This window comes from Chiloscyllium plagiosum, chromosome 33 (assembly GCF_004010195.1).
Source record: "Chiloscyllium plagiosum isolate BGI_BamShark_2017 chromosome 33, ASM401019v2, whole genome shotgun sequence".
Lineage (NCBI taxonomy): Eukaryota > Metazoa > Chordata > Chondrichthyes > Orectolobiformes > Hemiscylliidae > Chiloscyllium > Chiloscyllium plagiosum.
The window spans coordinates 12,587,108-12,612,455 of NC_057742.1; the positions used below are offsets into that span (position 1 = coordinate 12,587,108).

General features: G+C 41.3%; 1 protein-coding gene and 1 long non-coding RNA gene across 5 annotated transcripts in view; both read right to left on the reverse strand.

Annotated features, from left to right (window-relative positions):
* The window catches only part of znf385c (zinc finger protein 385C), a 414,328-nt gene that overhangs the window by 262,491 nt on the left and 126,489 nt on the right, over window positions 1-25,348 (reverse strand). For 3 of the 4 annotated variants that reach the window (XM_043674952.1, XM_043674954.1, XM_043674953.1), the window contains one exon: window positions 10,728-10,991. The exons of the other annotated variant lie outside the window; for it this stretch is intronic. In XM_043674952.1, the coding sequence (XP_043530887.1) occupies window positions 10,728-10,991 (264 nt within the window). The remainder of the gene's footprint in view (window positions 1-10,727; window positions 10,992-25,348) is intronic. 4 annotated transcript variants of the gene reach the window in all.
* The window catches only part of LOC122539845, a 30,101-nt gene continuing 24,079 nt past the window's right edge, over window positions 19,327-25,348 (reverse strand). Inside the window, exons 2-3 of the long non-coding RNA XR_006309199.1 lie at window positions 21,190-21,366; window positions 19,327-20,093 (exon numbers count right to left, since the gene is read on the reverse strand). This is a non-coding gene — a long non-coding RNA (uncharacterized LOC122539845). The remainder of the gene's footprint in view (window positions 20,094-21,189; window positions 21,367-25,348) is intronic.

Consider the following 25,348-nt stretch of genomic DNA (forward strand, 5'->3'; position numbering starts at 1 on the left):
CCGCCAGGCTTCAGAACACAAGGCCTCGTTGCATCCATGTGCAGGCTTCTGTCCAGGACTTGCCTCTGGAACTTCTTTCCCACCCTGCCAGGGTTCAGACTGCCTCCTGCTCCAGGCTCTGGCCCGCAACTTGTCTCCCGGGACACATCTCCTGTGCTGGCATGGTCTCGGTCTCGTGGACTCTGACCTGGGTCTATTCTCCATTCCTCTAGGTTGGGTAGTTTACAAAGATAAAGAGGTGGGTTGGGCGGGAGAAGAAAAACTGCAGAAAAGAGGGAAAAAAATAAAAAGAAAAGGAACTGGCGAGCAGAGGAGCTCCAGCTGGAGCATCTTACTTTGCTGCCATCATGAGAGCAATGTTGGATAGAAATAGAAATGCAAAGGTATGGGAGAAAGACATGAGATTGGCACAAGGCAATGATGCTTGTTCCAAGACCCAGTACAGACATGATGGGCCCAATGGTCTCCTCCTTTGTCTTCACATTTCTGTGATTGTATAATGTTGCCTAATCCTGAAACTAGTTCAGGACTCTCAAAGTCGCAAGGTGAAATTATTTGTATGTGAATATTAATTGATTTTGTGGATTAGCAATGCTAGATGTAATGTTTTGCAATTGACCCGTTAAGCTCACATTACAACAGAATATCAATCTATACTCAGCAGCACTGTCTACTTGGGGACACAACAGTTTATTCCATTGTCCAGTTCATGCAATTACATGAATCTATGAAGAATGTATGAATTCTGCCACTTAAAAACTGAATCTTTCTGAATATGCATAAATGTATATAATACATAGCTGTGTGTGCATTTTGTAGACAGTATCTTAACACTGAATAGAAACACGTACAACGAAATCTAGTCCACGTGCTTGCTTGATAATTCTAATTAAAGCAATCATTTTGTGGGAGGAAGAAAAATCAATTGCTGTAGCTCATTACAATCATCACAGTGAATAAATGAAGACACAAACTCAAACGCACATGATTTATGAAACATTTATTGCACCATGCAACTTCAGTTATGTAAAATCTCATGCTGCCTCAGTGTGATTGCTAATGAAGAGAATTCAAAGCAAAATTATAACCTCTCGAGCAGATGATAAAGTGGTCATAACACAGAGTGAAAACCAGGCTGTAACATTTAAGACAGTTTTATGATCTGAAGTATGAGTTGGACAAGAAAGAGTTGATCCTGAAATGGTCAATACATGAATGTGCAAGATTTGTACTTCCCTTTCTGAAACTAGCCTTTATTGTCACGTGCACTTGAATGAGTAATGTTGTAATGTTGCTGTTTGGCATCATCTTAGGTACAGGGCATGTTACAGGCTTAGCATCATAAAGATATACATCACGGAAACAGACCCTTCAGTCCAACTCATCCATGCCAACCATTTATCCTAAATAAATCTAGTCCCATTTGCCAGCACTTGGCCCATATCCCTCCAAATCCTTCCCATTCATGTACCCACCCAAATGTCTTTTAAATATTGTGATTGTACCAGCCTCCATCACTTCTTCTGACAGCTCATTCAATACACACAGCACCCTCTGCATGAAAATGTTTGCCCTTAGGTCGCTTTTAAATCTTTCCACTCTCGCCCTAAACCAATGCCATCTAGTTCTGGACTCCCTGACCCCAGGAAAAGACCTTGCTTATTTACCCTATCCAAGCCCCTCATGATTTTATAAACTTTTATAAGGTCACCCTCAACCTCTGCCTCTCCAAGGGAAACAGCCCCAGCCTGTTCAACCTCCTCCTATAGCTCAAACCTCTCAATCCTGGCAACATCCTTGTAACTCTTTTTGGAACAATTTCAAGTTTCACAACAGCCTTCCTCTAGAAGGGTGACTAGAATTGCACACAAAATTCCAAAACTGGCCGAACCAATGTCCTGTACAGGGAGACAGTGAGGTCTCCATATGCTGGAGATCAGAGTTGAGAGTGTGTTGCTGGAAAAGCGCAGCGTGTCAGGCAGCATCCGAGGAGCAGGAAAGTCAATGTTTCAGGCCTTCATCACTCCTGATGCAGGGCTCTGGCCTGAAACATCGATTTTCCTGCTCCTCAGATGCTGCCTGACCTGCTGTGCTTTTCCAGCAACACACTCTCAAAAATGTCCTGTACAGCTGCAACATGACCTCCCAACTCCCATACTCAATACTCTGACCAATAAAGGAAAGCATACCAAATGCCCTTCTTCACTATCCTGTCTACCTGTGACTCCACTTTCAAGGAGCTATGAACCTGCACTCCAAGGTTTCTTTGTTCAGCAACACTCCCCAGGACCTTACCATTAAGTGTATAAGTCCTGCTCTGATTTGCCTTTCCAAAATGCAGCACCTCGCATTTATCTAAATTAAACTCCATCTGCCACTATTCAGCCTATTGGCCCATTTGATCAAGATCCCATTGTACTCTGAGGTAAACTTCTTCACTTTCCACTATACCTCCAATTTAGGTGTCATCTGCAAACTTACTAACCATACTTATGTTCACATCCAAATCATTGATATAAATGACGAAAAGTAGTGGGCCCAGCACCAATCCTTGTGGTACACCACTGGTCACAGGCATGGAGTCTGAAAAGCAATCCTCCACCACCACCTTCTGTTTTCTACCTTCAAGCCAGTGCTGTATCCAAATGGCGAACTCTCCCTATATTCCAAGAGATCTAACATGAGGAACCTTATTGAGTGCCTTACAGAAGTCCATATAGATCACATTCATCACTCTTCCCTCAATCTTCTTCGCTACTTCTTCAAACAATTCAATCAAGCAAGAGAATCATGAAGAAAAGTTCAGCATAAGAATAAAGAATAGAGATGTTTCCTTCTTAAAGAGCACAAGAAGTTTAGTCTTTTCACCAAATCCATGCTGACCATCAGACAGCCCAGGCTAAGTCTCTAGAACACACTGGTCTTCACACCTCAAGGCCTCGCTTCCATTTCCCACACAGGCCTGGCCTTGGACTCAACTCAAGTACTCGGCTGGACTCACCACTTCCCCCTCCCTCCATGTTGACCTGGGATCGTCTCTGGGACTTACCTCTACCGCTGGTCTCCTCCCTACATCTCCGGTAAGTTAAAGTTAAATTTTGGAAAAAAGAAAAAGGGGTGGAGCAGAGGAGCTCCTTCCTCTGCCACCATTTTGAATAACTGCACAGAGGCCAGTGTCTCATCACAAAGTCACCTTCTATTTACTTGTGCACAGTGCATTGGCTGGACCAGCTAGCTTGGAGTCAGTCACCTGAACTGAGGAGATTCTAAATCCTCTGTTTATGGTTTTTCAATTAGATTCCCTTCAGTATGGAAACATGCCCTTCAGCCCAACAAGCCCACACTGACCCTCCAAAATGTAACCCACCCAGACCCATTGCCCTACCCCATATCTATCCCTGACTAATGCATCGAATGCTATGGGCAATTTAGTATGGCCAATTCACCTGACCCACACATCTTTGGTCAGTCAGGGCTTTCCCGATTGGCCCCTGTTAACCATCCAAATCATAGATCTCACAGTCAATGAGGTCCAGTTGAATCCAATCACTGCACTTTCAAACTCCATTACTGTAAATTACAAAGTGCATAGAACGACATATCTCTCAGACTTGCATGCCCAATTCATAACTTAAAACCAGCCTAAGAGACAAATCCATAAAGCTTCTTGAAGTCCCTTTCTAACTTAAAGAGCAATATTAGATATTGTATCATAATAACATAATAATATTGCTCTTATTATTTTGCCTTGCATTTTGACAATGGAGTAATCAATTAATTTTCAGTAGGTGAATGCCTCCATTAAAGAATCAGATAGAAAAATGAATTACCTAATATTTGATATACTTTGCCATTTTCTATGTCAGTCTGTGTAACATATATTGCAATGTCTGGGGCCTTGTTGCATCAGATGCTTTGAAGTTTACTTATAACACTACTCACTTAGTCACAATGTCACAGATGTGTACACAGTCTGGGTTCTGTGCTTACAAACGTTAATTGTACATTCCATATATGTATCAGGTTGTAAGTTTGTTCGCTGAGCTGGAAGGTTTGTTCTCAGATATTTCATCACCATAGTAGGTAACATTATCAGTGAACCTCATCATCAGTGAGCCTCCATTTACCAACCTCTGAGAAAAAGAACTGGAAATAATATTACCCATCTTAAGAGACCAAGATACATAAATAGAAAGTGGGACATAACACTAGTGCTTCACTGGAGGCTCACTGCTGATGTTACCTAGTAGGGTGACAAAACGTCTGAAAACAAACCTTCCAGCTCAGTGAGCAAACCTACATCCAGAATCTCAAGCTAAGCTTCAAATCTTCCCAAAAATTGCAAACATACATGTATGGCTGACTTTGACTCCACTGACTCCACTACACACACAGACAGTGACTAATGGAGAGGTGGTGACCTTTATACCAAAATGTCATATCGTGATGTCCTGTAACTGTCTTAAGAGGTACAGGCCTGTGTGTGTGTGGAATCAATGCCATAATACAACAACATTGCAAAGGTATTTTCTAAGTTTAATTTCTCAGGATGAGAAATTCACTTGCGAAGTTTCGCTTCTAGCTACAAAATTTACTTCAATTCTGGGTGGCAGGTAATGGCCATTACCAATATGATCACAATGATTTTCTTCATTGATATCACTGAATACAGCTATACAGATGCCTGTGCAGGTGCGCTCCCTATTGCTCTCACTGATCTGATGCAGAGGTGTAAATAAATTTATAGGTGAACTGCATACAATACATAACAGAAAGACGAAGATGAGGCTGGAATGGAAGTCCTTCTTATACTTCATTTGGGAAATCCAGCACTGAAGAACACTGAGACTTTTTGGAAGTTCTAAAGTTGATTTTGAGGAAGCATTGCTCCATGTATGCTCAAGACTTAAAAATGGGCAAGGACAATATTTATTGCCCTTGAATTGAATGGAATGTTAAAGAGTAATATTTAGGATGGATCTGGAATTGCATGTAGTGTGGACATTAAGTAAACAAAAAGTGTTGTTACAGCAATTCATTACAGCATTATGGTCACTATTATTTGGACTAGCTTTTGATTCCAGATTTTATTCATTGAATTTAAATTCCATCAGCTGCCTTTGGTGGAATCAGTCTGGCTCTCTGGAATACTAGTCCAGTGATATTACCACTCCATGTACAGCTGTTCAGGAACCCAGTGCATTGGTATGTATGTCACTGAATAAATGTTACTGAGGGCATGTTTTAGAACAATGGGAGAGATTTCACCTGAACCAAAAAGGTAATTACAAGGTCTCACATTTGGTTGAAAACAAATTAAATAGGAAAGGAGGATAAAGTAACTGTTATCCTCACTCTGAAAGGACCTCATGCTTTTGAGGTGATTTCTAACCAAAGTTATCTATAAGCCCACAATGTTATGGATTATTTTGTGTGCATATTATGATACTGAGAGTTGCATTCCATAAAACAAAGCACTTGTCAATTGAGTCTGTTGTAAATTACATTGTTGAATTAAAGGATATCTTTTGTCACTCTGAGTATTGTACAAGTTGATCTAGAGACAGATATATTTGAAGCAGGTCTCAAGACCAATAAAATCCAGGCCAAGCTATGAAGCAAAGGTAACAAGCAGATCTGGAAAGAATGCTGTGATGAGGCCATGTTCCTGTTAATGCCAAGAGATAGTTGCAAAGTGCAAGGAAGTCCTTATCATGAGCTGGCATGGGACACCCAGTAAGATCAGGGCCATGACAGCTCAGTTAACAGCCTCAGATTCAAAAAGTTGAACGCTACTATTGCCATGCTAGTCACCAATCAATTAACTGCCCCACTTCCCATCTCAGTGTGGAATTCTGCCATCCAGAGGCATGTGGGAAAAGAGGAAAGCAAACTGCTGAAAATCCACATGCACCAATTTGAGGTCATGGCAGATCTAAAACTAGATGCAGAGTTTGGCAGTCCTTGAATGTGCCTATGATTGATATGGAAACAGATGTCGCTGTTATCAAGCAGGAAGATCAAAAGTTGAACTCAATCAGGCAGCAAGAATAACAGCACGTGGTAAATGAGAGAACTGGAGTTGTAAATAAAAGTGCTCCCAGTAAAAATAATCTGGGACTTCACAAATTAGTTTGACATCAATGTAACTGTGTTCGTTACCGTTAGGGAAGAGCACAAAAACTCCCTAGGTCACAGTCTCTTACTGAAAACTGGTGTGAAACTGACCAGTTATTCCAACAACAGTATTCCAATATGAGGTAAAGTCAGTGTCAGGGTAGAATTTGATGGGAAAGTGCTAAGCCAGCACAAAGTGATTTTCGAACAATGAGGACCAAATGGAAAAATTAGGCACCTCAACACCCAAATCAACCAAAAGACAACATACAGCTGATACAACATGAGACTGGGATATAGGACGATGAAACAGTAGATAAAGAGTTGAATAAATTAGAAGAAATGGAGCATTTAAGGAAGTGAGGAGCACTGAATGGGCTGTAAAATACAAATGAGGAGCAGATGTAGACTGCTCGGGCCCTCCACGTGCTCAATGAGTTTACATTCCCACTTACCCACAATAACCTTTTACTCCCCCTTGCTTATCAAGAATTGATCAACCTCTGCTTTAAAAACATTCAAGGCCATTTCTTCCAACAATTTTGATAAGTTCCAAAGATTCACAAACCTCCATGTGAAACAAATTATCATTGTAACGTCTTAAATAGGCAACACCCTTCTTTTAAAACAGTGATCCCTAATTCCAGATTCTTTCATAAGATGCACATCTAGCCTGTCAAGGCTCCACAGGATGGTTGGTGCGGTGCCTCAGCAGTTAGCACTGTTGCCTCAGAGCGCCAGGGACCTGGGTTCAATTCCAGCATCAGTTTGCACATTCTCCCAGTGTCTACGTGGGTTTCCTCCGGGTGCTCCAGTTTCCTCCTACAGTCCAAAGATGTGCTGGTCAACTGAATTGGCCATGCTAAATTTCCCATAGTGTGCAAGCTAGGTGTGTTGGTCATGGGAAATGCAGGGATAGGGGAGGGGAGCTTGGTGGGATGCTGTTCAGAGGATTGGTTTGTTCTTGATGGGCTAAATGGCCTGCTTCTATACTATATAGATTCTATGGATCTTAAAAAGTTCAATTAAGTCACCTCTTATTTTGCTAAGCTCCAGTGGATACAAGCCTAGCCTCATAGTACCCATTCCTGACATTAGTCTTGAAAACCTTCCCTGAACTGCCTCCAATGCACTTACATTCTTAAATATGAAGACCAATATTGTATATCGTACTCCATATGAGCTCTCACCAATGCCTTGTATAATTGAAGCATATCCTGCCTACTTTTGCAGTCAATTCCCCCTTGCAGTAAAGGATAACATTTATTTAGCTTTCCTAATTATGTGCATTCTAACCTTTATGATCATACACTATCACACCCAGAGTTATCTGTATCTCAAAGCTTGGAATGTAGATAATATGCTCCTTGTTTTCTTCGACCTGTCAAAATGGACAGTTTCACATTCTCCCACATTATGCTTTGTTTGCTATTTGTTCACCCATTCACTTAACTTATCCATAGCCCTCTGTACCTACCTCATGTCCAATTCACAATTTAATTTCTTACCTAACTTTGCATCATAGACATTTAAACCACAGGAGTCTCTGTACCCAGACCCTGGACAGCACAGGCATGGACCCCATGACTGACACCCCTTGTGATCACCACTTAATGTGGGAATGGGCAAACAAATTTTTACAAACCTATGAAAATTCATCCTTGCTCACACTGATTGACAAGCAATTTAAACTGACCTTTTTGTATTGTTTTTTTGTTGTTGTATATTATCAGGTTTAAAACATTTTCAATGATATACTGATTAGTAGGCTGGTAATCGCTCCTATTAAATAGTCAATGTCTCCAGAGCAAACGTAATTGAACCTTTACAAACAGTGCAAGTCAGCCAAACACTGGCCCAAATCATGTGAGTTGGCATTTCTACAGACTACAGGAGCAGGGAAGGTTACCAAATTATTTGTTATTTTGACACAAACTGGTTCTGGATGTGGAGTTCAGAAGGGGAATGGGGGAAGGCATGTATGAGGGAGTGGATGTTATTACATAATCGAAAAAAAATTCTTCAAACTCAGAGCAAGTCCAAGAAGTAATGAATCATACAAAATGGTTTCTAGTACAATTTGCGATTATTTTTTGTTGAAATAGCAGCACTTTTTCAGATACTTTCGACACAGACCATGTTCTTGAGAGTCGAGATTCTCACTGCACTGAGTCTATGACACAGGAGACAAAAGATAACATATGCAATGTCAATTTAGCATGTTTATGCTTGCTGGGTTTAAATAAGAGATGTGAAAGAAGAGAGAAAATAAAATCAGTTGCGTGCCATGTTCTGAGTGCCAATTCTGATTTGCTGTAACGATGGACATTTGTTAATGTGATAATCATGTGTTATTTGAGTACGTGATATTTGCACTGTTTGAAACTGTTATTGTACTTCCCTTTATTTAAATGCCTCATTTCCATCAAATGGTGCTTTAAGTATTGAATTCTTCTTGGAATGTAGAGCATAAAAATTTTAGCGAGATGAATTACAACACATTCATAAATCAAAACAAAGACACAAAGGAACAACAACACTTCATATCACATAGCTTCTTTAATGTAATTAAATGTTCCAGACACTTCACTGGAGCCACGAAGGAGATATTAACAGAGATGATCAAATGCTTGGTTGAAGAGGTAAAGAAGAAATGGAGGCATCAGGTGAAGAAGTTTAAGGACAGCATTCTCGAGTTTGGGGGTCTATGCAACAAAGGACATAGCTTCCGTTTTTGGAGCAATTAAAATTGAGAATGTTCAAGATGCCAGAATTAGAGCACAGATATTGGAGATTTGTGGATTTGGAGAGATAGGGAGAGATGGAATCTTGGAGGAATTTGAAAATGAGGATAAGAATTATAAAATGAAGCTTGACTGGGAGGTAATGCAGGTCGCTGAGGTAATGCAGGTCACTGAGGTGCTAGGGATTCACAGACCTGCTGCAAATTAAGGCTGGAGCAGCCGAGTTTCAGGCACACCTGGCTTTTATTTCTGGAAACAAATTTGAGACTAACAGTTTGAGATGAAAACCTTATTTGTCTTCCTGAAGTTTCCCCCTATGTGAGTAGGAAACCCAACAGGAATTGGTTTTGATTAAATAAAGGGAGGTAGAATGTAGGAAATAAGCCAGGAGTATGTTGTAGAGGTCGAGTCTAGAGATACAAAAGCCATGAGGGCTGGGTTCAGCAGCGGGTGAACTGAAACGGGTCCAAATATACTATCAAGGTTGCAAACTTATGGGTTGCTCTCAGATCGTTGCTGAGCAGCTGGCTGGAGTTGGTAGCTACAGGGAACAGAGTTTGAAGTGGGGACCCAAAAACAATGGATTCTTTCTTCCTAAAACTTATAAAAAAGTCTTTGCTCATGTAGAATACATTTGAATATCAACAATGGTGCTGTGGTGGGATAGAAGAGCACTGTATATATTTGAGACAATTAAAGTTTAATTTAAAACTATTGCTTTGTGTCTACACTATTGGCCACAAATAAATTTCATTAATTCTATAAAATAAATAACTTCATCTATTTTTTTGTGCAGCTTTATGACATTATCCATTTGCAGCAACTTGTAAAAATTATGAAGAAAAGCAATTCAAACTCAATTCAGTTCAACCATTCTCACACCCGACTATAGAATCCTAATTTCAAACAGGTGAGGCTTACTGCCTGAAATCTCTGACTCTCACAATGAATCATTTTTCATACCAGGACACATCATAGATTGATGTATATCACATCCTCCCACACTGAATGGGTTAGTTCTCCCATAATTGCCCTTTCAGTTGGTCATCTCCCCATCCTTCCCTCCTTCAGTTATTGGCCACAGTTGTCAGACCCCAATTTGTGGGCACATCGTCCACTTCCCTTCACCTTTTTTCTGAATAATTCATGTCAATAAAGAGTGGAGCTGGAAAAAAGCACAATAAGTCAAGCAGCATCAGAGGAGTAGGGGTATCGATGTTTCAGGTTGGAACCTTGGTCGACTCCCCTGCTCCTCCTATGCTGCTTGACCTGCTGTGCTTTTCCCAGCTCCACACTTCTTCAACTCTGACTTTCCCGCATCCGCAGTCCTCACTTTCACCAAGTTGAATAATTCAGGTGTTGATCCTGAATCCTGCAGGCTCTTTCAGTGACAGATTGACAGAGTTGAAATTCTTAGAACCGAGAGAGGGCACATTTCTGGGTCATACTATGATACTGGAGTCATGGGCCAGAACCAATGACGACATTAATTCCTGGCCACCCCTTGAAACGAGATGCAGAAAATGGCTGAAACACAAGATAAGTGGATTCTTCAAGGGCTTAGGTTGAAAGGTAATGACTAATACCTACAACAGAAATGGATACAGGTGACAGTCTATTGATACTCATACTCATAGCTAGCATACAAAAAAAAACACTTTTTTTCACAGAACCACATTGCAGCAATTTTTTTTTAATCAGGCACACTTGGCTTTTCATTCTGGAAAGAAATTTGAAATTAACAATCTGAGATGAAAACCTCATTTGTCTTTCTGAAGTCTCCCCTTATGTGAGTAGGAAACCCAATAGGAACTGGTTTTGATTAAAGCATTGAGTTCATGGGAGGTCCTTCTATCTCAACCTTACCTTGGCTGGTGGGCATTTTTCCATTTTGGAGCTTTTTTAGCCGTTTTTGGTGGGATTTTCCATTGTAGTGGATCTGGGCCTGGGCAGCAGAGTTGAGTTGGATGTTACACACACCACAAAGAGTGAAAGTCTGGAGTTTCTTTTCCCGCTTCTGCGTGCTGTCCGTAACTACAGATTGTAATTCTGTGGCGTCATCATTCACCAAGGAAGGATCTGCGTCTCCACTTTCAGGAGGTAGAGGAGGATTTAATGGCCGTTTCATACCTTTAAGAAGAAAGGTCATTAACTGTTTTTTTAAGTACTGAAATTTCTTTTTTTCAGCTTTCAAACTGAGCACCTCTTTCCTTTCACAGAGTATCTACAAAACTGATTTCATTTTCAATGTTAACATTGGAAATCAGAATGTGAGAAACCTAGAATACCAAAAACATTCTTCTCAGTCCAACTAATTTTAGGTCTCCTGTCTGCCGTGCTGTTGCCTGTCCAGGAGTGAAAAATCAACAAGCCAAAAGTCTCTCTAAATTTTGTAAAATGGAGTTGTCTTCTGTTTTCTTTGAAATTGGAATATAATGATACAATGATAAAGCATCATTACATTGTTCTGGTGTGCCTAATCTCAAAGTTTTCATTAGTTCATTCCTAACTGACCTTGCTATGCTTTTTCAATAAAATAAATTCCCTAAAGGGATTTCTTTACTCATTTGTAATACTGTTTTTTTTGTAATTTATAATGGGAAACTGCTATCTATAACTACACTGATAAATGCAATGCAAAGCTTAGTGTTGTGAATTAAATGCTAATTCCTTAATTTAGTTTTATTCCTGGTATGTTTCACATTGGTGATGCTTATTAAAACAAATTCGGAGGAGAAATAGACTAACACAATATCAGAAACCTATTAGGTCATTCTCTATCCAGTCCCTGTAGCAGCTAAGCATGTGTATTAGGATGAGTTCCTGGCTTTGTGGATATCTCTGTGTCTCCAAAGATTTACATAAGAAGGTACAGCCTTAGGCTAAACGTCAGGGGTTGTTATAAAGATATCAAAATACAGTTTATTTCTGGCAACTTTAGGCTCTGGATCCATTCGAGTTTACATTTGTTTTATTTAATTGTGTTGCGGCATGTTAATCCACATGTGGATCAGGAGTTACTTAGTAACAATGCAAATGCAACATAATCTAGAAATGCTATTTCTGGTTGCAAGTTAATTACAACACAATGCTTCGCTTTAATCCTTAGATCTGAATATCTTCTGAATGACAGCTGTATTGTAAGTTTACACTATTACAAAATTCTAGTCACTTGCTTCCTTTGTGTATGGAAGTGAGCATTGCTAGCAATGTCCATCCTTAATTAGCTTTGAGAAGGTGCTGGTGAACTGCCGTCTTGAACCATTGCCGACCTTGCAAGAAGGGAGATCCAGGATTTTGATCCAGGGACACTGAAGGAACAGGGATGTGGTGTGATTTGGAGGGGGCTCTACAGGAAATGATGACCCATTAATCTCCTGCCATCTGGGTGGTAGAGGTTGTGGGTTTGTAAGATGCTGGCAAAATAATTTTGGCAAGTTGTTAGCGTGTCTGGTCGATGATATCGACTGATGCCACTGGTGGAGAGATTGAATGTTTAAGGTACTGGATGGGATGTTGATCAAGTGGGGCTTTGTTTCGAGTCTTGGATCGATTGAGCTTCTTGAGCATTGTTCATCCAAGCAAGTTTAGTTGATCCATTTTGAATCAAGTCAGTAATCAGGCCTGGAGCCGAACTGACACATTGGAATTCAAACTGAGCATTGGCAAGTTGGTTTTTCACGAGTAAATGCACTGATAACACTGTCAAAGACAACTACCAATGCTTCGTTGATGATCGAAAGTAGACTGATGGCCAGACTGGATTTATTGAATTTTGGGAACAGGACACACATAGAATCTCAACAGTGCAGGAAGAGGCCATTCAGCCCATTGAGTCTGCACAGAGCCTTCATACAGAATCCCACCCAGACCCATCCCATCCCTGTAGCCCTTTATTTCCCATGGCTAACCCACTTAACCCACACATCCCTGGACACTTCGGGCAATTTAGCATGGCTATCCACCTAACCTGCACACCTTTGGACTGTGGGAGGGAACCGCAGCACTCAGAGGAAATCTATGCAGACATAGGCTACCAACTCCACACAGACAATTGCCCGAGGGTGGAATTGAACCCTAGCCCCTGGCACTGTGAGGCAGCAGTACTAACCACTGAGCCACTGTGCTGCCACCATGGGAAATTATGTAAATCATTCAGTAAATGCTGATTTTGTGGCTGTGCTGGGATAACTTTGCCAAGGATATTTCTTGTGGTTAAAGCGTAAGTCTTCGGTTACACAGTTGGGATGTTTCAGGGCTTTTGCAGCATCCCGTACCTTCTTTCTTGATACCACATCAAATGGATTGATTTGTCTGAAGACTGACATCTACTGTGATGGAAAGCCAGAGATGAAGGCTAGACAGATTATCCACTCACACTTCCGATCAAAATTGTTTCTGTGTTGCCTTTTGCACTGATGTTTGGTGTTATTTTTCAAGCTTCATTTTCCAGTTAGTTATTTAATAATCCAAGACGGTTCACAATTGGATGTGGTCGGACTGCAGAGCTTTGATTTGTGGGCTCACGTAGCCCTGTCTACTGCAAGCTGCTTCTCTGTTTAGCCCGTACTGAAGATTGAACTGTAGCTTTACCAGTTTAGCACCTCAGCTTTAGGCGTGCCCTTCAACACTCGCCATTGAACCAGTGTTGGTTCCTTGCTTGATGGTACAGTGAGGGATATGTTTGGCCATGGGTTTACAGGTTGTGGCAGAATACAATCCTCCTGCTGACGGCCCAGGCTGTATCAGTTTTGATGGCACAGTTTTGAGTTGCGAGGTAATTTGGAATCTATCCTAGTCAGCAGAATGTGACACAACAGAATGGAATGAGTGTCCAGTGTGAAGATGGGACTTCATCTCCATCAGGTCTTTTGAAGTGGCCACTCTCACCAATACGGTCATTGGCAAACACATCTGCAACAGGACAAAATGTCTCCCTTCTGTTGATTCTTTCACCACCTGCTGCAGGCCCAGTCTGGCAGTTATATCCAGTTTGCCCAATCATTATGGTTGTGATGGTCCATGCACAGGTTTGATCTGATAACATGAGACTTCATAGGATCTGGAATCTGTGTTGAGTATTCCAAGGCCACTCCCTCCTGACTATAGATCATGGTGCTCTGACCTCTAGCAAGAAGGGTGATTGTGGTATGTGACATTAACTGTTGGGTATGTTTTGGTGAATATGAGTATGTCAGACTGTTGCCTGACTAGTTTGTGAGACAGTTCAGAGAATCACAGAATCCCTACAGTGTGGAAGCAGGCCATTCGGCCCAACATGTCCACAGCGACTCTTGAAAGAGCATCCCACCCAAACCTACTCCCCCCACCTGATCCCTGTAACCCTGCACTTTTCCATGGCTAATCCATCTCGCTTGCCATCCCTGGACATGATGGGTAATTTAGCATGTCCAATTCACCCTAATGTGCACATCTTTGGACAGCGGGAGGAAACTGGAGCAGCATGAGGAAACCGATGCACACCCAGGGAGAATGTGGAAACTCCACACAGATGGTCGCCTGAGGCTGGAATTGAACCTGTGTCTCTGGTACTGTAAGGCAGCAGTGCTTACCACTGAGCCACTGTGCCATCCCAAAGTTCACCCAATGTTGGCACATGTACTCTGACATCCATAAGGAGATGGTGTGTCATTTCATTTCTGATATTCATATCAATCTTGGATGGATCTAACTACTTTATTCCTTACTTTTGTGTCATGGTTTGACACAGTTGATTGGTTTGTTAGGCCATTTCAGAGGCCGTACCAGCATACAAACAAGGAACAGGTATAGGCCAGTAGCCCTTCAAGAAGATCTTGGCTGATTGACTTTAACCTCAAATCTACATTCCTGCATATCTCTACCGGTTAATAGTTTGCCACATTGTGGCTCTGAAGTTACTTGTGTGTCAGACCAGGTAAGGAAAGCAGATTTCCTTTCCTGACCAACATTAGTGTCATCAAGCCCATCTGATTCAATCTCTTAGTTCTTAGATCATTATTAATGAGACTAGTATTTTATGCCAGATTCATTATTAGATGGAATAAAATTCTCTCAGTTGCTGTGGTGGCATTTGAACTCACATCTCTGGAACATTGGACCAGGCTCAGCAATACTAGACCAGCAGCATTATCACTACATTAGCACAACATATTGCTGTTTAACAGGGTATAAATCTTTTGGGCATTTGTGCAGCTCCTGTTAATTTAGTGCTAATGGAAAAGGCTATGTAATTAATATATAAACACGCTGAGCATTTTTGTTAAATAGTAATTGATAAAATAATTAGTCAGAAATTACATCCAAAAACACTATTAGAGTAGCTTTTATGTCATCACAATTTGCTAAGGAAAGGTCAACACAGAAAGAAAAAATAAACTATAACTTCTGTGATTCATTTGAAAACTATAGAATGTGTATATATTCATGGCCCAGGACAGGAGGACAATGGGGGTATTGAGGGAGGATGTGAAGAGATTGTAGGAGAAGAAAGCTGGAGAAGATGAGGGGATGGGATGATAAAGCAAGGAGGATGAGGAGGACAAAGGGAAGACTGAGGAAAGGAAATTTAGATAAATCAAGTTGGTGGACTTGAGCTCTGCATCAGCAAATCAAAGGAAGAGAACGGACATTAAAAAATGGGGACGAGATTGTTTCCAGATAGTAAAAACAGTTTGGAGGGTTGGGGGGGTTGTTATGTAAAAGAAGCCCAGGATACTCTCTAAGGAGAAGCTGTAGCCTCAGGAGACATTGAGAAGGTGGTAAGTGTATGGGGTTGAAATGGAAATGCAAGTAGCTTTACTCGGATTATTTGCTTCTTCTGGATGGGTACTCTTCATCTGCTGTTTTTACCTTTTTTTTGTCACAAACATGTTACTTAGTTTCTTCAGGCTTCATTCTGGGTTTAATTTTAGCTTTTGAATTTTCAAATGGAATGTGAATAGAATGCTGTTGAAGATGGTAGAACCGTTATGTATCATGAGTTATCATAACTTTATACTGACAGTGTTATAGACAGATACAGTTCTAACTGCAATCACACTATTTTTAATGGATGTAATATATATATATAAGAACAAAGTCAGTACAATTAATGCAGTCCTGAATTAAGTTCCCATTGCCTACTCTACATTCAGAGTAAAATATTGGAAAATCTAAGGGGTTCTATTACAGAAGACTGAATTAATTAATTACAAAAAAAAATCAGTGTATTGATGCAATTAAAACTTCTGTTGCAGTTAATAGAACACCTGATTTAAACATACATACAATCTCATACTTAGGAGAGCGCAATGGATAATTTATTTAAAGGTCAGTGACCACAGAGGAAACTATTATTCTCACTTTTTCAGTGTTACCATTCTCCTTTAAAAAATAATTCTTTTCTAATCTAGGCTCTGTAAAGTTCATCACACATAGCTGCAGAAAATTCAGTGTTATGTGACAGAAGTATTGAGCCACAGTCAGCATTCAAAAGGACTGCTGCACTAACAAGAGTTTTCGACACTTCAGTGGTGCAATTCCTTTTTGAAAAGCTTTCACATGAGAAAATAAGACGATAATCTATTTGTGAACAGGATAAATTCATATTCAGAAAACTAGGATCTCTGCAGATTGTCAGATAATATTTTGTAGCAGTCCTTCAAACAGACAATTCACAGCAGTTATCAGATAATAAGAACATCTTCACAAAACTGAATCAACCTAGGGTTTCACATTGAATTCTGCAGCATAGAAATAGGCCATTTGACCCATCAGGTCCCCTATATTGTTTATACTCAATGTATCTACCATCCACCTTACTTCTTTCCAATTGAGAAACATATCCTTCAATTGCTTGCTCCCTGGATTTTCATTCAATGAGTCTATGTGAATTGCTTCAGGCACTCCATGTGGTAGAAATGTCCACACTGTCATGAATTCCTTGTTTGATTTATTTGTGACTATCTTAGGCTTATGATCCATGGTTTTGCACAGCACGAGTAGGATCAAGCTCAGCACAAAAGCTGTGACTATAGTGTACAAATCTGCTCCAAGCCAAGCTACAAGACAATTAACTACTTTTTCTGCATTGAGTGTCAACAAGACCATTGCCGCTTCTCAGCTTCTGTCCTATGGACTTCCCCACTGCGAAGGTAACTAATGCCCTGTTCCTTTAAATACTGAGTCACATGCATTTCAGTCACAACTGCTGGAAAATCTCACAACCGGAGATATTTCCAGTGTAATTGTGAATCAGAAGTCTGTGGCTTTAATCAAGCGATCTGAGCAAAGCATCTAGGCTGGCCGCACAGAGCAGTACAGAAGGGCAGCCACACTGTTGAGGAGCTATCTTCCAGAAAAAACATAAAATCTTGTCTGTCCTCTCATGAGACACCACTTGGAGCTTTTTAAATGAAGAGCAGTAACACCTATTTTGCTTGCTAACCAACATCAAAACCAAAATCACCAACACAGGTTAGTCATTTATATGATGCAAATTTGAGGAAGATTATGTACAAATTGGCTGCTGACTTTCCTGTACAAAACAGCGATATTGCATCAGAAGGACCTCATTGGTTATGAAGCTCCTTGATACTTTTTAGATTAGATTCCCTACAGTGTGGAAACAGGCCTTTCAGGCCAACATTTCCAAACCGACCCTCCAAAGAGTCACCCAACCCCCCCCACCTAATAACTATGGACAATTTAGCATAATCAATTCACCTGACCTGCACATCCGGAGTACTGGGAGGAAACCCATGCAGACATGGGGAGAATGTGCAAACTCCACACAGACAGTCGCCCAAGGCTGGAATTGAACTGAGGACCCTGGCACTGCGAGGCAGCAGTGCTAACCACTGAGCCACCGTACCGCTACTGAAGTTTTGAAAGGAGCTACAAGTTCATTCTTTCTTACAGAACATCTATGACTGTACATACGAGCCCACTGTACACTAATTAATCTAACAGCACCCAAAAATAAGATATTTGCTTTTGTGCAAATGACACGTTATCACTTTCAGAAAATAAATATGCAAAATACTATTAGACTTACAGAGTCATACAGCACAGAAACAGACCCTTCAGTCCAACTAGTCCATGCTCACCATGGTCCCAAACTAAACTAGTCCCACCTGCCAATGCTTGACCCATAACCCTCCAAACCCTTCCTACACATGAACTTACCAAATTCTTTTAAACATTGCAACTTTACGTGCATCCACCACTTTCTCTGGAAGTTTATTCCACACATGAATCACTCTCTGTGTAAAAAAGCTACTACCTATGTTCTTTTAAAATCTTTCTCCTCTCACCTTAAAAATATGCCCCCTAGTTTAGAACTCCCCCACCCCAGAGAAAAGACCTTTGTTATTTACCTTATCTATGTCACTCATGATTTTATAAATCTCAGTAAGGTCACCTTTTCAGTTTATTTTTATAATTCAAACCCTCCATTCTCAGCAACATCTGGTCAATCTTTTCTAAACCTTCTCCAGTTTAATAATATCCTTCCTATTACAGGAAGACCATTACTGCATACAGAAGAGGGCTCACCAATGTCCTGTACAATATCAACAAGATGTCCCAACTCCAATATTCAAAAGGTCCAAGCAATGAAGGAAAGAGTCCGGAACATTTTCTCAACCACCGTTAGCCCCGATGCAAATTTCAAAGAGTTACGTATCTGAACTCTCTCTGTTCTGCAACATTACCCAATGCCCTACCATTGTCCATATAAATCCTGTCCTTGTATTACCAAAATGCAATACCTCAGACTTATCCAAATTAAACTCCATCTGCTACTCCTCAGTCCATTGACTCAATTGATCAAGATATCTTTGTAATCTCAGATAGCCTTCTTCACTTCCTTATGATATTTACTGGAGAAGAAATGGACAGGCTTTGGGACTATTGTGATACCGTAAAGGCAGTATAATATGATCATGAGGGAGGAAAACAATAGCTACACGTCTGAGTCTCAAAGTACAATAGTATCTGCTAATATGTTTGGATAAGCCTTTTAACCACAGAGAACAAATAACCTGGGAATGCAGAAAAATAATGCTTTTATGGGCTGTTGCTCAGGTTGGTGTAGTGTCACATCAGACGCTTGAAACAATCACAGACCTTGAAAAATGCCAAGTGCCTGGTAAATTAAGGTAAGATTCAGAGAACTACTACTGCAGACAGAAGTCTCACTATGGACTTGGACACTACAAAACTGCAAGCTACAAAAGAGCAGAATGTTTCTGTGTAGAAAGCACCAGAAGCAAATTGGCCAGTGTTAGCATTTGATGAAGTGATGTTCTCACTGCTTACTTTTTGAAAAGGCTTTTTACATTTACATAGTTCTTGACACTATGGTTTTAAAATTCCACCATTTCAAATGGTGGTATTCAAACCTGCCTCCCCTGAACATGAGCTGAGGATTGGGATACATGCTCTAGCAATAGAAATAACAGATTGCAAGATGTTGGGAAAATAAATTTATTTTTATTTTGTGCTTTAGTGCATGTTCAATATATTTTTTCCATTGTTTTCTCATTACAATCCAAGAATGTTTCAATGTTAGTTTTTGATGTACTGTACTGCCATCTATTTTGCTTCATTAAAGGAATAGCAGGAGTGGCTACATGAGACACACAATTACAGAGACCAGTGTTTGTGGTTAAAACTAAAGCACCTCTGCTGCGGAGTCCATCCATCTTTGCAGGAGTCACGATGGCCTTGTTTCCTTTAGAAGTCCATCATGACTTTGTCACCATAATTAGACACAAATTCTCAATGTGCAGCAGAGGTTTTCACTAGAAGTATTCTTGCTGTGCTGGGGAACTGGGTCATTGTTGCAGATGCTGTTGATGTCACTACATGGCAAAGTGCTCAGCAAAGAACTGTTCCACCGCGTCAGTGTAAATATGGGCATTGGCACCATCAGAGGTCACCTCCCACTGTTTGTGAAAGGAGGCACAAGACTCAATACGGGTGCCATGTTGAATTAGGATTGGTGCAGAAAAGTCTGTAATTTGCTGCAAATTAGCAGCAGCAAGCAGGGTGCTCACTAATATCCTGAGATCACTAGGTTACTGTTAAATACCAGCATCCTCATCAGTACTTGTGCCTCACCAGAGGTTTCTTCCTTAACTTAGTATTGAAATCTGTGCTGTTTCTGTTTCAGTACTCAAATGTGATGGTCCTCAGGCCATTGCTTGTGCTCCTTTGTGGCCTGTATGTATTAAGAGTTTCATTTCTCTGCGAGAAAAAGACATAAGGTATTAGGAATAAATGAGAAGCTCTATCCGTTTAAGTCCTGTTTCATTACTACATGTACTATTATTCTCCTGTACACAATGGGTCACATTTTCACAGAGTCAGGGGGTCTGTGGAGCCATTTAAAAAGGGCAAGAAGGAATCTCCAGAATTTTCACCAACTCAGGAGAAGGGTTGTGAGCTCACCCCTGGCCATCTCCATTGCAGGAAGTGGATGGCTCTTGGCCCCGATAATCGTTATGGATCGGGACAGCCTCTTCATGACTTAGGGTTCACAACCACTGTCAGGAATCAGGATTCTGACTTCGGGAACCTTTTTAAAGGTTAGTTCAAAAGGTTTTGTCTATGCCTCTTCCATGCCTCATTCAACTTTCTACCCACAGAAGCAAACATTCGTATAGTAACAATGGCAATTGTTGAATTCCTATGTTAAAGTGACAAATCTGCTTTGTAAACAAAAACCCTGATGCAATCATCAATCAGATAGGGCCATGAGAGTATCAGCATAGCACTACCTACTTCACACTACTTAGTCTTGTCCAAAATTGACAAAAGAGCCCACTTATGGTGACCACATCAATATTTTAACCAAGCAAGGCATTCACCTCACTCACTTCATCACAACAGGAGTCCCTGCCAAACTAATGCACTTGAGAATTTTGGAGCTCAGCGAAACATTCATAATGAACCCCTTCTGGGGAATTGTACTAACAAAAGCAGCTGGATATCTAGCTCTCTTAGTCAACCAATCATTATGAACCTGAGTCTGAGATTTAGTTTTCTGGGTGGGAGAGAGTTAGGAAATTTCCAGGAGGAGGGGAGTGGTGTGGGATTCCTTCTGCTCACCTTTTACTCCTTTGAGATGTCAGGGGTAATACTTGAAGCTCACATCACCCCACCTGAAAAAAGTTTTTTTTTGATGAGTACATGTGAAATTTGGACCTACAAATGCCTGACTTCTTCCAGGGAATGATTGGTAACCCAATAATATTCAACCTCTAAGTTAAAGTCTTCTACTTTCTCTCTTATCCAGATATACATGGCACAATTATCTTGCAAAAGTACACTCATGCCTTACCTTTCTGTTCCTTCTATATCCCTGAATTTCTTCTGGATCTCCCATCAGGGTTACATGGCGTGCCGTCCATAATGCCTCTACTCTGCCACTTGCTGTCAAGTTTGCTCCATCATTCACATTATTATTCTTTACAAAACAGTGATATAGACATCACTAATATAATTCCTCGGAAGATGGCTAGAAAAAATTAATAATGTACCAGATACTAAATGAGTCTGAAGATGCGAAGTCAAAATACCTCAAAACCTTTGATCAATTTAATGACCACAGACCTTTAAAAACTTAAGATGATTGTCGCAAACTGTATTATTGCAATCAAACTCTTATAGAAAAATTGAAAACAAGTTGAAACACAGATAGCACCACCAGGAACAGTGTTTCTGGTTTTGTCTGATTTCTCTTTGCGGGATATTGCCAAATTGTGCTGCACCCATCCTCCCAACAACCATCTAAATAATCTGTTGTACCAGAGATGTCTTTTTGATAAAACTCTACAAACATATGAACGTTTCTTTTAGTGAAAGTTTGCAGAAATTGAAAAGTGAATCTGTACTTTTATTCTGTGGAAATCTTTGATTCAAGTGGTGCGTTGCATGAAAAGAATATTGAAGGTCCTCACAGAAATAAGAAACACTTCTGGTATCTCACATTTTTAAAAATCTTGGATATATACTTGATGCTACAACCTGAACGGTCCCTCCATGTTGACAGCCACTTTCAGTAATTCCTCAGTGTACAACTCAAACTGAAATTGTTCTTGAACTGAAACATCCATCATTTGTATCAATTATACCTCAAGATGGCACTACTGATCCACTTTCAATCTTTCCTCGAATTAATGGAATACAATAGGAAATACAATTGCAGGAAGGTACCTTGTTGAAATAGCACTCATTATTTTAATAACAGTCATTAAATGGATTATCACGAAACAATGTTGATTCTTTGTTTGCTAGGAGGAATCCTAAAAAACCACAAATTTCAGGCAAATACGAAAAGGATACAAAATGTGTTCTAAATGTAAAGCAGCGATTTCTTTCTCAAAAGCAACTTCTGGTTTTGTAACTATCATGATAATAGGGTTAATGCAAGAGCAAAGTACTGCAGATGTGGAAATAAATGCAGAAATATTCAACAGGTCAGGCAGCTTGAGGAGAGCGAGAGAGGCAGAGCTAATGGGTGGTATTTAACACAGAAGACAGGAGTCTTATAAACACTGTTGTCGTTGTCAGGGTAAGGGCTGCTGCTTGTAGGTGCCTCGGTGACCAACAGTGGGTCTTCCCTCCATCAAGGACCCACAGGAGGAAATCCTGGCACTTCTAACTGTATCCCACAATCCTGAGAGCCTTGGCTAAAGGTGGGCACAGTTAGGGTTGTGGGTCACAGCCGGGTGGGGGCGGGGGTGCATTCTCGCTTGTTGACCGCTGCAGTGAGGCATTCAATTCTTCCGGCGTTGTATTCAGGTCCTTGGGGGTAAACTGTCGGCCTTGATCTCCATGACTCTCTGTTCTCATTGCCTTATGCCTGGAGGGCCCTCTGCCTGTGAAAGATACAGGGCATCCCTCCTCTCACCATGCGCTCTATGGGCCCCTCCATTTCCCGATGCTGGCTCCTGCAACAAGACATCAAATCCCTTTGAATGGTGCCCTCCCTCAGGATCCCTGGGAATACACAAACAAACACACAGGTACATTTGCATTTCAGGATCCTGTCCAGTGACTGCTCTGCCTGCTGCTGGGTGAATGCTGGTGGCTCTGGGAAGAGGCAGTTCAGAGGCTATTAATTCCCTACTTCAGGGCTTCAAGTGATGGCAGGCAGGAAAGCAATCCATGGACCTTCCCTGCCCTAGATTTAATTGGGCGGAGGTGGGAAGGCAATAGAGTCCTCCCCTGTCACCCTGCCATCTGATAAATTGGTGCTGCCTCCAGACCCACCTTGTCAGAAGGCATTAATTTCCACTCAAGGTTTCAGGTCCATGACCTTCTGTCAGAGCTGGGAAAAGTTAGAAATAGATTGGTTTTAAGCAAGTGAATGGAAGACGGTGGAGAAAGAACAAAATGGAAGATCTCTAATAAGATGTAAGATTAAATAGAGTCATAGAGATGTACAGAATGGAAACAGACCCTTTGGTCCAACTCATCCATGCTGACTAGATATCCTAAATTAATCTAGTCTCTTTTGCCAGCATCCAGCCCATACCCCTATAAACCCTTCCTATTCATATACCCTTTTAACTGTTGTAACTGTACCAGCCTCCACCATCTCCTCTTGCAGCTCATTCCATACATGCAGCACCCTGTGTGTGAAAAGGTTGCCCCTCAGATCCTGCTTAAATCTTTCCCCTCTCACCTTAAACTTATGCCGTCTAGTTTTGGACTCCCCACCCTGGGGAAAAGAACTTGCCTATTCGTCGTATCCATGCCCTTTATGATCTTACAAACCTCTACAACGTCACCCCTCAGCCTCCAACGGTCCAGGAAAAACAGCCCCAGCCTATTCAGCCTCCCCCTACAACTCAAACCTTCCGGCAACATCCTTGTAAATCTTTTCTGAACCCTTTCAAGTTTCACAGCATTGTTCTTACGGCGGGAGACCAGAATTGCATGCAGTATTCCAAAAGTGGTCTAACCAATGCTCTATATAGCCGCAACATGACCTCCCAACTCCTAAACTCAATGCTCTGATCAATAAAGGCAAGCATACCAAACACCTTTTTCATTATCCTGTCTACTTGAGACTCCACTTTCAAGGAACAATAAACCTGCACTCCAAGGTCTCTTTGTTCAGCAACACTCCCCAGGACCTTGCCTTTAGTATATAAGCCCTGCTCTGATTTGCCTTTCCAAAATGCAGCATCTCACAGTTATCTAAATTAAACTCCATCTGACAGTCCTTGGCCCACTGCCCATCTGATCAAGGTCCTGGGCTATTCTGACGTTCTTTGCCTGGAGATCTTGCATAGATATTTTGTAGCCAAAGTATTGTAGACTCCACAACTAAGTGAATATACTCTTTATGATTACACTGTCAAGGTTGTGTGTTAGCACTTTGAGCCGTATTGGCTGGTTGTAGCAGAACTCGATGCTATTTCATTGGCCCTATTAAAAAAGTAGCAACTTCTGGCATGTTAAAACACAATTACCTCATGCTTGCTATAGAGGGACAAAATAATGACAATTAGGGAAGGAATTGGTGTGGTGGTAATGTCATGAAACTGGGAATTCAGAAGCCCAGTGTTATATTCTGGCGTACGGCTTCAAATCCCATCATTGCACATGGTGAAAATCGAATTCAATAGAAATCTGGAATGAAACGTTAGTTTGATGGTGACAATGTAATCACTGTCAATCATGATAAAAATTGATTTGATTCATTAAAGTCCTTTAGGGAAGGAAATCTGCTGTCCTTATCTAGTCTGCCCTCCATGGGACTCTTGACTCACAACAACATGGCTGACTCTGAACAATGTCGAGAGTGTGGTGCTGGAAAGGGCGTCATGGAGGGAATGGTCTCTCCGGAACGCTGGTAGGGGTGGGGAGGGAAACAGGTCTCTGGTGGTGCGGTCTGTTTGTAGGTGGCAAAAACGGACTCCCTCGTTAGGTCCACGCCCCCCCACCAGCCCATGGCCCACTCCTGGCACCTTCCCCTGCCACGCAGGAAGTGCAAAACTTGAGCCCACACCACTCCCCTCATCTCCGAAGGCCCTAAAGGATCCTTCCACATCCGACAGAAATTTACCTGTACCTCCACCAATGTCATCTACTGTATTTGTTGCATCCAATGTGATCTCTTCTATATCCGGAAGACAGGACGTCAACTTGCAGATTGTTTCAGAGAACATCTCTGAGCCACCTACACCAACCAACCCCACTGCTCTGTGGCTGAACACTTCAACTCCCCCTCCCACTCCGTCAAGGACATGTGGGCCTGGGCCTCCTCCATCGCCAAACCCTTTCTACCTGACACCAAAAGGAAGAATGCCTCATATGCCACCTTGAGATCCTGCAACCACACGGATAAATGTGGATTTCAACAGCTTCCTCATTTCCCCTCCCTCACATTATCCCAGTCCCAAGCTTCCAACTCAGCACCGCCCTCCAGACCTGTCCATCACCTTTCCCATCTATCCGCTCCACCCTCGTCTCCGACCTAGCACCTT